At 32.7% G+C, this 11856-nt stretch overlaps 1 protein-coding gene across 1 annotated transcript; it reads left to right on the top strand.

The window, feature by feature from the left end:
- Positions 1–87: 87 nt before the first annotated feature.
- On the top strand, positions 88–3801 carry LOC128187689 (uncharacterized). Its single transcript, XM_052858120.1, has 5 exons — positions 88–426; positions 1583–1690; positions 2637–2721; positions 3078–3223; positions 3630–3801. Exons 1-5 carry the CDS (start codon positions 198–200, stop codon positions 3665–3667), a joined length of 606 nt encoding a protein of 201 aa, XP_052714080.1. The 5' UTR covers positions 88–197; the 3' UTR covers positions 3668–3801.
- The last annotated feature ends 8055 nt before the right edge of the window (positions 3802–11856 follow it).

Genomic DNA, 11856 nt, shown 5'->3' on the forward strand with positions numbered 1-11856 from the left:
ATAGATTTGTATCATTCAAAGCTTAACTAATCGAACTGTTCATAAAGGATTAAGGCCTGTGAACGTGTCAAATCTAGGGATGAAACCACTTGAGCATTTTATTTCTATACATAGTTAATGTGTTAAGTAGCCATCACTTTAAGTCCCTTCAAATATTAAGTACAATTAAGATTTGACCTTTCCAAACGAAATCCGCCATGGTACGGCAGCGTTTTCTAATATATCTTAACGCCCTATGCTTTGGCATAATACAGAGCGCGGTAATAACTGTATACGAACCCAGGCGTCGGTGTCCGAACACTGAGGAAAAATGGCGGGAAAGAGTGGAAGGTTATATCTGTCCCTCTCAAACCAAGTACCATTGTATGCTTACAGGAGATGGTGAAATTGTGGAATTCTGTAGCGACATTACTTGGATAGAACACGGTATTGTATTAATATTTTTATCATTCATTCCCCTATCGTTGAAATACTAGTAGATGGAGAGGGGACTATATAATAGTCTTAGTTTATCTTGATCATTCTGTCCAAATTTACTTAAGTATTTGGTTTTCCCCATACTTTATTTGATATTTGATTTAGTTATAGGTTTTGTTAGGATTAATCACCAGATGACGTTTTTTTTTCTAATCTAAAGGACGAACCCTATTCCTAGCACAGTATTAAACTTTTTGAACGATTGGATCTATATAGTGCACATTTTAATATTAAAACGTTGTTGTTTAAATATTTTACTGTTAATGTTAATACATCACCGGTCAATTACTCATGTGACACTGAAGTGAGTAAATATATAACTGTATACCCATTGTGCCTCTTTACAGTAATCTGCTCCTATACGTTTAATATCTGGCATAAAATACATTTGTACAGTCTTCTGCTTTTAACTACTGGTATTACATACATACGTTAGATTTGTTGTTGCAGATAACATGAATAAACTGGCAATTAAATTCGCTGTGTCGCTGTCGTAATTTAAGACCTAAAATTTCGTCGAATGATTCGTCTATGACTAAGATGTCGAACTCTTTTATATCCAGTCTTTTACCAAAATACCGACCCCCTGGGGCTTTCGGGGCGTTAAGTTGCCTGTTGAATCCGAAGTAAACATACTCTGGGACCACGACACGATGTGTCACAGTGAGTCAATATAGTTTATTGTTTGATCATCAGGTCATAACATACTGCATCTACGTCACAAGCATCGTGTCCCGCGTGGCTGCCGTCCTTAGCCTTGGTTGATCCAGAGTCCGCATTGCTGTTGTCCTTAACCTCGGTCCTGAGTCCGCATGGATGTCTCCTCCAGACGGGAGTTAATCGCACGTGTCTTACCGTGTTTTATTAGAGCGATCTATAATTATATTGTGGAATTCATGTAAGACGCTTTTTTATTGTATCGGTGTCATCTAGATAAAAAAATCAGTTCGGATACATGTACATAGCACTGGCATGATAAAAATTTTGTAAAATTCATCAAATTCTTCAGATAAAGTTTCATTCTTCCAGAAATATAATTATCATCATGTACTTTGAGAATAAGAGCATTTAGTAATATAATGATATATTCTATTTTTTTTTTCAGACTACTGTCCTATGTTCAACTCCAAAACCGGGACCATAGACGTTCAACTTTGTCCAGAGAATGGAGACTGTCCACGGAAACAATATCTTTCCAACACAGTTTACAATTGTAATCATTACTAACATAATCTACACATGAAACCATTAGTAATACAATGTAGAAATGTAACCATTAGTAATACAGTGTTCAAACGTAGCCATAAGTAATACACTGTGCAAATATAACCATTAATGAAACAGTACAAATGTGACTATTTAGTAACTAATTTACAATGGTAACATATCATGATTTTCGCTATTTATAATTATTATTGCTAAATTCAGTTTCAGTTTCAGTTTATTTTTCACCCAACACCATATAATGGTACAAGAGGTACATATGAAGACCAAACCATTTTTGTAAAAATTGATCTCTTAAACTTTGGTTAATAGTTGTCTTAATCCATCTGGAGTTATAATGGTATGATTCATGACCACACCATACATTTGAATGCCCGCATTTATCTAAAAAAATTTTTTAAAGAGCATAGCCACGGATTTAATATTTGTCCCTTATCAAAAAGTATACGTACATACATATATGTGATTTTGCTTAACTTGTTTTCACTGCTATTGATAATGTCGGCCCAGAATGAAATCATTCTAGTAAAAATGGTTATATGCAGAGGAAATCGTCCAGTTTCACCATATAACATGTAACTAGGTGTACAACTTCCAGACATCGATGTATGGGTTTTGTTTAAATTGCACCAAATCAAGTCTAGTACGTTAACTTAAAGAAAATTAACTTAATATCTCACACCTTGACACTAAATGTACATTATGTATGCGACCGATTTATGTTAGGCTTTGCAGACTAATTAGTATAGGTTTCACAGACACCCCCCCCCCCCCAACCTGCCCCCCCCCCCCCCCAAAAAAAAAACCTTGGGTAAAAAAAACTTTTGAAAGTAATTTTAATGTATGTTAGATTTTACAACTGATTTATTGAGGATATGAACACATTTATTAAAATTGAAAATTCAGAATCAATGTGTTCATATATTTAATTTCAGATCCTGACTGTCTGCAAGTTTTTCGCAAGGCTTCGGATTCGAAAGATGGCGGAATATCTTTAGCGTCCACTGCAATAGAGGAAAAGTATGAAGGGGTTATCACTGTTATTCTGTTGTTTGTAGAGAAGAGTGTTTTAAATGATAACTTTACCTGTAGTTAGCTTTTTCTTTCCATGGAATCGCCATGCATGTTGAGAGAGAGAGAGAGAGAGAGAGAGAGAGAGAGACGGACGGACGGACGGACAGAAAATGATTCTGAGCAAAGGGCGTTTTTAGAATGAATATTCATTGTTTTATACGTATGCACAGTTATTTTGCTATACGGAGACATTGATTCCAATTTTGCTGAAATCTAGCAAAAGATGATAAATAAATGCATAGATTAAATATCTAAAAAATCGACAGTAACTAATTAGTATTATAATGATCTGAATTTTACAGCTCCGTGGAACCATCCTACAATGTGACAGCGATTGATGCTCTACGTCTGACCTCCATCAGCATGGTGTTCATGGCCATCAGTTTTTTCCTCTTCATTGCAGTATTCATCGTATTGATTATACTGCTTTACATACATGTTCGAAAAGGTGAAGTTATTCAAAAGGGTGTTTTTGTCAATTTTTGTTGTTTTAGAGTGTTTTCATTTCGTTATCTTTGGGTTTGTACTAGCGCGTCTTAAGTTGTTGGTTTTTTTGGGGTTGTTGTTTTAATTGTGTTTGGGGGGGGGGGGGGGGGTGTTTAATTGTTGGATTTTCTGGGTGTGCTATTTTGGGTTTTTCATTAAATTGAAGCCTCCATACGAATTCTATATGACTGCGAACCGCTAAAAGCGTAATAATACAGTGCATCAGTGATAATTTACGCTGGGGTTTTTTTATTGTTGATTTTATTTGAATGTTCAAACAGCCTTATATCCGATACTCTATATTGAAACTATATGCTTTACATTTCAGTATTTCTAAGCTGAAACTAATCAATGCGTCATTATTGCAGGAATGAACGTACAAAATTTAGATCAAAGTGACCCTTAACATGTCAACTTACATCTTTAATATGGCAGAACATCACGACACCAGGAAGTCTCTATCAATCAACATAATTGCTTGCACTGAGTTCGAATCCGAAATGACGCTTTAAAACAAGATGTTATATGCAAATAAAACTTCTTCCTGGCGATATTTGTCTTTTGAATTTAATTTTTAACATTTACATCTACCGACTATGATTCCCTCTATTTCTTACGGAAATATATTTTTTTTTCTCTTTTATTATAACAAGAATCATATTAAAGAAACAAGAACATCATATATTCCATTCACAAATAATTTTCTATGTTAGAAACATATTATCATTAGATCTAAATTTCTTCGCACATTTTAAAACATTTTTTTGTAAGCAAAGATTGTTTTAGTTATGTTTTATGTTGAGTTATGTTTTAGTTTCTGTACAAGGTTTCTTTCCGACATAATTTCATTATCAAATCCACATTTCATTTTATATTTGTAAATTTCAAAACATAAAAAAAATATCAGATTGTTCAATATAATTGTATGACTATTATTATCATTATAAAAACCTAGACTATAGTTTCCTTCCCATGTTATTGTGAGACACAAAAAAAATCCCTACACGTTTCCATAATTTGTTTACCATTTCACAACTAAATGACAAATGCTGTGTATCTTCGACTAATTTACGTACATCACATAGTGGAGATACATTCTCATTCCACTTGCCTACCGCCAAATTATTGTTTACAATACAGCGTAGTAACTTATAATTAAACTCTGTAATATTATTTTTTTTACAGTTGTTTAATTTTAGAGTTATAGAATTTTTCACAGTTGAAATCTACTGTTTCAGGATCAAAAAGCGTTTCCATCATTGAGTCATACAATGGGTAAAGAAATTGTAGAATAACAAAAAAAATTGCTTTTCAAAGAATGAATAGACAACTTATATTTCTGTTAAACAAAAAATAACCATTACAAGTATTTGCATTTGAAAAGTTAAATAGTTTTATACATTCCTTTATTGCTTGTTTAGCATTTCATATCACATAGTATGTTATTTCTCAGTATGTTCATAAAACAAGAAATACTATATATCTCTCCATTCTCATAAAAAATGTCTTGAAATTGCTAACATATTTATAATTGTTCATTTTCCCAAGATTGTTAAATTTCGGGGTTTTTTCAACACTGTTAAGATTATAGATAAAACATAGTTAATTCATAGCTTTATAGAACAGTTATACATGTAGAAACTGTCAGGCCCCGTTTATCGATTGGTCGAAACCTACAGCGACCTACGAAAAATCACGGACTGCACGAAATAATCATGATGATGTCAGACTCAAATTCTCATTGGAGACGATTTTGTTGTTTCTTTTAGCTAACGTACTAATGCACATTAACAGTAAGTAATTGAGTGAACTTTTACTCACCTTTTACAATGAATTTATTAATCTGTTAAAAGAAAGATGTTAATATAAGCAATAAAATGATTTCTTTGATAATTCATGCGGGCTATGAAGATAGCGATCACTGCAGAAAAAAATTACATAACCCACTACTGGTACTGTATCAGTTATCGGCTAAACTGAGAGTTCGGGTTTATAGCGCGCGACTATCCGATATTTTTTAATTCAGTCGTCTGTTTCGAATAAAGAAAAGTAAGTTTGCTTGGAAATTTTCTTGAATATGATTTAACCATGATCTTGAACAATCATTGTTTACCTCTGATTTACATCTTTGCACTTTCAGAAGTGGGTGAAGAGACGTAATAAGTTAAAACTAGAATATGACCTATTTGTGATACGTTATTATATACTTTCTTTGATTTGACATAATATCAATACATATAACATGTAGAAACAAAGGGAATTCATTAAACTCTGAGAGCTTCATAGCGCAGTTAAACGCCTGGGGCTCGTAACATAAAGGGTACTTAAGTCTAAGACAGTGCTTAAGTAGGACTTATGTACATTCTTAGACTTAAGTCCGTAACTAGAAGAGTGCTTAGCTTGGACAATTTACCTAAAACTTAGGCGGCCGGTAGAGGTGACTTAAGTATGTCTTAATTATTGTTTTCATACATTTAGAAGTTCCATTGTGTATTATTTCAATTCAGCATTTGAATACAGTGTATTTATCACATATTTACAAAAAATCAATATCTTAATGTTCACCAATATAAACGTTTTGATTCAATTGATATAAATATTAACAGTGGTCGTAATGAGCTATAACATTTTCCATATAGTATGCAACTGGGCTGCTGAATAAGTTGTCAACACGTATTGTTATACTTTCATGTTAAATACTGAAATCTGATTGGTTAAGACGCAGTTAATAATATTTTCTATTACCCTCAGCGTTAGCAACGCACTTAGCAATGGGTAACATTAAAAAATGTTACATGCGCGAAAATTATGCGCGTACGGTTCGCTGTAGAATTCACGTTATTCCTATATAAAAGCAGTAAAATTTTCTTAAAAATGAAGACATTCAGTATAACAAAATAAATAGTGCCTGTTTGGGAGGATAACAGTTGAAATTAACACCCCTCGAAAACCATTGTCAACCTCCGCTTCGCGTCGGTTCACAATGGTTTTCTCGGGGTGTCAATTTCAACTGTTACCCTCCCAAACAGGCACTATTTATATAATGGTCAGTTGAGAAGAAGTAACTATATATGTAAACTCGCGAAACATGAAAAAATAAAAAAAGGACAAACCCTTTGCGAATTTATAGACGACGATTGCCTCATTTCTTTACAATGTATGTCGACTTCAAGATGAAAGTATACCCAGAGTGTGTGAATTGCCGTATTGGTGAGGTAAGATGAATAACAAAAGATTTAAAGAAATTCACTTCTGGGTATATTACTCTATCAAGTTCTAACGGCATCACCATCGCCATATTACGCCACAGGCAGCCTTCGAAAACGACTGTCTAGTGAATATTCGTCAAAACAAAAAAGTAACAACAATAGACTGAATACATGTACATAGCCTAAGATCCATCGCTTTGAGCTTTTTTTTTTTTTTTTTTTTAAATTAGGTACATATGTATGTATATTCATGCCAACTTGAATTGTGTCTGCATATTACATTTACCATATCTAATATCAAAGATATGAAGAATAAACAAGCTATTAACATAAGACAATAATTGCACAATATTGTGTATTAAACTACGATTTTATGTTTTACCGTATGATATTTCAAACGAATAATTTCATGAGTTTTGTTTATGCATCATAACCCCTACTACCTTTAGTCGGACCCAAAAAGGGGCATAATTCAAATTACATTATGCAGAGTATCAAATCAACAGTACAGGGATTTCACTATGTTATTATCGCAAAGCCGATAACTGGTACAGTAAATCCGCTAAAAAGCACAAAAACAAGATGTTTTGAGTTCTAATAATGCTATAATATAACAGATGAATAAACAAGGAAATCACCATTTATTGTATATCAAGATTTATCCAAAAATATAAAGAAATAAGGAAATACGGAAAGAAAACGTTAAATTTTAGCCCATAACTGGCACAGTGCCAGTAACGCTAAATCTTGTCTATGTGAATTACATAGTTCTTTTACATTTTCAGCATTAAAAAGCTGCAAAAGTTTAGATAATGAAGGCTCTTTCCAATAAAGGCTAAATGTATTTTTTTTACGATAGCCTTCGCATATGGGACATATTAAAATGAAATGAAATTCGTCTTCAATTGAATTTGAATATATAGAAAAAAATTTCTATTGTGTCTTTCAATATTATATTTATAAAATCGAACTGTTTCTATTGCTAATTCATGCGAGGACAACCAGAATCTCGAAATACACTTTTAATATTTGATTGGAATATATTTCCTAAATGAAATTGTAAATTATGGGTTGCAATTAAGTAGTGGAAGAAAGGACGTTTACTAGAACTATATAGTTGATTTAAATATATTCTGTATAGCTTGGTCAAATATTTGTTGACTGACAACAATGAGATCTGCAGATGTTATTTTTTGTTTTTCCCACAAGTTCAAACATACTTGAAGATACTTCACCTTGCATTACACCAAGATTGCTGTTGACTCAAAAACCCACAAGAGTCACACATGCTTCAACATTTTTATATAACCCTTTTTATAACACGTAGAAGTTTTCCTTGGGTACCAATTTTGAAAATTTCATCCTAAGTTTAGACCTTTCACCAGATTCATTTTTTTTAAATCAAGAAAGGCGCAGTTAAGTCTTTGGTAATTTACCAACGATGAAGAAGATAAAGTATGTAGAGCAAAAATTTCCTCACTTGTATCACATTTAGATTTAAAACCAAACTGTGCATCGGTAACGACATTATTTTAATTTGGTCATGTTATAAGTCTGTTGTTTAATACAGAAGTAGATCTAAAAGGTTTACACATGTTGCACACAAGTTGGATTCCTGTATAGTTATTAGGATCAGATTTATCTCCCTTTTTAAAAATAGGCACAATAATAGAAGACCAAGATTCAGGGAAGGATAGGCAACAGATTTCCTTTAAATTGAAAGAAATATTCATTAGGTAAACAGCCATCTCCATGTTATTAACCTTTTTCACATTTCTTAATGGCTTCTTTAATTTCTTCAACATCAATATCATTATCTATTTCTTCAAAAATTCAGTCCTCAGCATCGTTGGAGATATCATTATCAATAGCAAAATTGCTTTGTGAAATCAAATTAAAATTATTAAAAAAAAAAAACCTCACTCAGTAGTACATTAGATTCAAAATTAGATTTTCGTTTAAATTTTGCAAAAAATTGTTTGGGATTCTTCTACTTAAGAATTTGTCATCTTTGATCTTCATGTAATAAATACTGTCTTTTACATTTAGCTTCACAAAGCCTATATGTGCGGGGTTTTTTTGCATTCTAATTTTTGATGATTAACAACTTTTTTTTTTTTTTTTTTACAAAAATTTGATTTACATAATGCAATAGTATAATCTTTATTCAGTGATTTTAATTTGTAATCAAAGCATGGTTTATTACTTGTAGATGTTCCATTTTCCATGATGAACGTTTAAGTTGAGTGTATTTGTGCGAGTCCGCCGGATTTTGGCATGGGTGAATGTTTTATGTGAATTGTATCATTGTTTGTGAGCTTTTCCTTTGATGTCAGCAATTCATTTTTTCTTGATACACAACAGGTTTTTGTAGTTTATCTGTGATAGATCACATTTTAAAAAAAAAATAAAGAGTAGCAAAAAATAAGAATATTGTATTTATCTTTTACAAATTCATCTGATTCAGGAAGTTCAATGAACATAACAGTTTCTGTGAAATGTTTAAAGCAGCTATAAAAATTATTACTAAAAAACTGATCAATTTTATACTGCTTATACAGCAACTTATCGCTCGAAAAAAAACCACAACATAGTAATTATTATCTAAATCCGGTGTTCGTCAATTGTCCTTAGACCGAATATCTGTGTACTTTAGTCCTTGAGAAGAATCTAACCCAAATATTCCACGAGTCCAGAATTTTTCCTCATCTTCCGGCATTATCGAATCAACTTGTCGCACTTTGGTACCTGAGCCCTTTGATAATAACTCCTTCATGCAAACGTCTAAAACTTTGCGGAAAACGGCAGAGAGGTCATGTTCATCAAGACAATTCAAATTTTGAATGTTTTCCTCTCGCAAATGACGCAGTAATCCGCACACAATGATTAGAGGACGCGGGGGGGGGGGGGGGGGGTATTCACTTTCATCCTGTTTATGTACCTGTAACACAAAAGCATCGTAACCAGTAATTCAGCATCTTTGCGTTCGTTTAGGTTCTTCATCCCGAAGATGCATATCAACAGATTGTGAATGTTAAGGTTTCCTAATTTACCTAAGGAATTCGTTTTCCAATATATCTTAAGAATTGCGAGAGCATAAAATCACAATCGTCATCCACAACATTCTGGCTTAAAAGGGCGAGGTAGATGGAACTTTCATTAAATGTAGTGCGCTAAACTTCTAGAATCACATGCTCTTTTTTCATTGGTCATATAAAATGGTACATAATAAAATTTTGATAGACCATGGGTAACTCAGTGCATTGAAAACAATGATACAAAAAACATAGAGTAACTTTTTAACTCGTGCATCTTCAGATATCAGACTCGGGGGACAAGCCCCCTCGTCTGTTATCTGAAGATACACTCGTTAAAAAGTACTCTGTATAATACTTGAACAATCATTGTTTACCGCTGATTTACATCTTTGCACTTTCAGAAGTGGGGGAGGAGACGAAATAAGATAAAACTAGAATATGACCTCTTTGTAATACGTTATTATATACTTTCTTTGATTTGACATAATATCAATACATATAACATGTAGAAACAAAGGGAATTCAATAAACTCTGAGAGATTCATAGCGCAGGTAAACGCCTGATTGCACAATATTGTGTATTAAACTACGATTTTATGTTTTACCGTATGATATTTCAAACGAATAATTTCATGAGTTTTGTTTATGCATCCCAACCCGTACTACCCAAAAGGGGCATAATTCAAATTACATTATGCAGAGTATCAAATCAACATGTACAGGGGTTTCACTATGTTATTATCGCAAAGCCGATAACTGGTACAGTAAATCCGCTAAAAAGCACAAAAACAAGATGTTTTGAGTTCTAATAATGCTATAATATAACAAATGGATAAACAAGGAAATCACCATTTAATGTATGTCAAGATTTATCCAAAAATATAAAGAACTAGGGAAATACGGAAAGAAAACGTTAAATTTTAGCCCATAACTGGCACAGTGCTAGTAACGCTAAATCTTGTCTAAGTGAATTACATGGTTCTTTTACATTTTCAACATTAAAAAGCTGCAAAGGTTTAGATTTTGAAGGCTCTTTCCAATAAAGGCTAAATATATTTTTTTTTACGATAGCCTTCGCATACGGGACACATTAAAAGGAAATGAAATTCGTCTTCAATAGAATTTGAATATATAGAAAACAATTTCTAATGTGTCTTTCAATATTATATTTATAAAATCGAACTGTTTCTATTGCTAATTGATGCGAGGACAGCCAGAAACTTGAAATACACTTTTGATATTTGATTGGAATATATTTCCTTAAATGAAATTGTAAATTATGGGTTGCAATTAAGTAGTGGAAGAAAGGACGTTTACTAGAACTATATAGTTGAGAAAAAATATTCTGTGTAGCTTGGTCAAATATTTGTTGATTGACAACAATGAGATCTGCAGATGTTATTTTTTGTTTTTCCCACAAGTTCAAGCATACTCTGATACTTCACCTTGCATTACACCAAGATTGCTGTTGACTCAAAAATACACGATAGTCACACATGCTTCAACATTTTTATAAAACCCTTTTTATAACACGTAGAATCCATGCCAAAATCCGGCGGACTCGCACAAATACACTCAACTTAAACGTTCATCATGGAAAATGGAACATCTACAAGTGATAAACCATGGTTTGATTACAAATTAAAATCGCTGAATAAAGATTATACTATTGCATTATGTAAATCAAATTTTTGTAAAAAAAAAAAAAAAAGTTTTTAATCATCAAAAATTAGAATGCAACCCCCCCCCCCCCGCACATATAGGCTTTGTGAAGCTAAATGTAAAAGACAGTATTGTATCATTGTTTGTGAGCTATTCCTTTGATGTCAGCAATTCATTTTTTCTTGATACACAACAGGTTTTTGTGGTTTATCTGTGATAGATCACAATTTTAAAAAAAAAATAAAGAGTAGCAAAAAATAAAAAAATTGTATTTATCACTTACAAATTCGTGTGATTCAGGAAGTTCAATGAACATAACAGTTTCTGTGAAATGTTTAAAGCAGCTATAAAAATTATTACTAGAAAACTGATCAATTTTATACTGCTTATACAGATCGCTCGAAAAAAAACCCCACAACATAATTATCTAAATCCGGTGTTCGTCAATTGTCCTTAGACCGAATATCTGTGTACTTTAGTCCTTGAGAAGAATCTACCCAAATACTCCACGAGTCCAGAATGTTTCCTCATCTTCCGGCATTATCGAATCAACTTGTCGCACTTTGGTACCTGAGCCCTTTGATAATAACTCCTTCATGCAAACGTCTAAAACTTTGCGGAAAACGGCTGAGAGGTCATGTTCATCAAGAAAATTCAAATTTTGAATGTTGACGCAGTAATCCGCA

The sequence above is a fragment of the Crassostrea angulata genome, chromosome 6 (assembly GCF_025612915.1).
Source record: "Crassostrea angulata isolate pt1a10 chromosome 6, ASM2561291v2, whole genome shotgun sequence".
Taxonomy (NCBI): Eukaryota; Metazoa; Mollusca; class Bivalvia; order Ostreida; family Ostreidae; genus Magallana; species Magallana angulata.

What these genes read in the sequence shown, in the direction of transcription:
- LOC128187689 (XM_052858120.1), top strand. Translation starts at nt 198, where the DNA reads ATGGTACGGCAGCGTTTTCTAATATATCTTAACGCCCTATGCTTTGGC. An exon ending in CATTACTTGGATAGAACACG is followed by an intron (nt 427 to 1,582) that starts GTATTGTATTAA and finishes TTTTTTTTTCAG; the next exon opens with ACTACTGTCCTATGTTCAAC. An exon ending in TTCCAACACAGTTTACAATT is followed by an intron (nt 1,691 to 2,636) that starts GTAATCATTACT and finishes ATTTAATTTCAG; the next exon opens with ATCCTGACTGTCTGCAAGTT.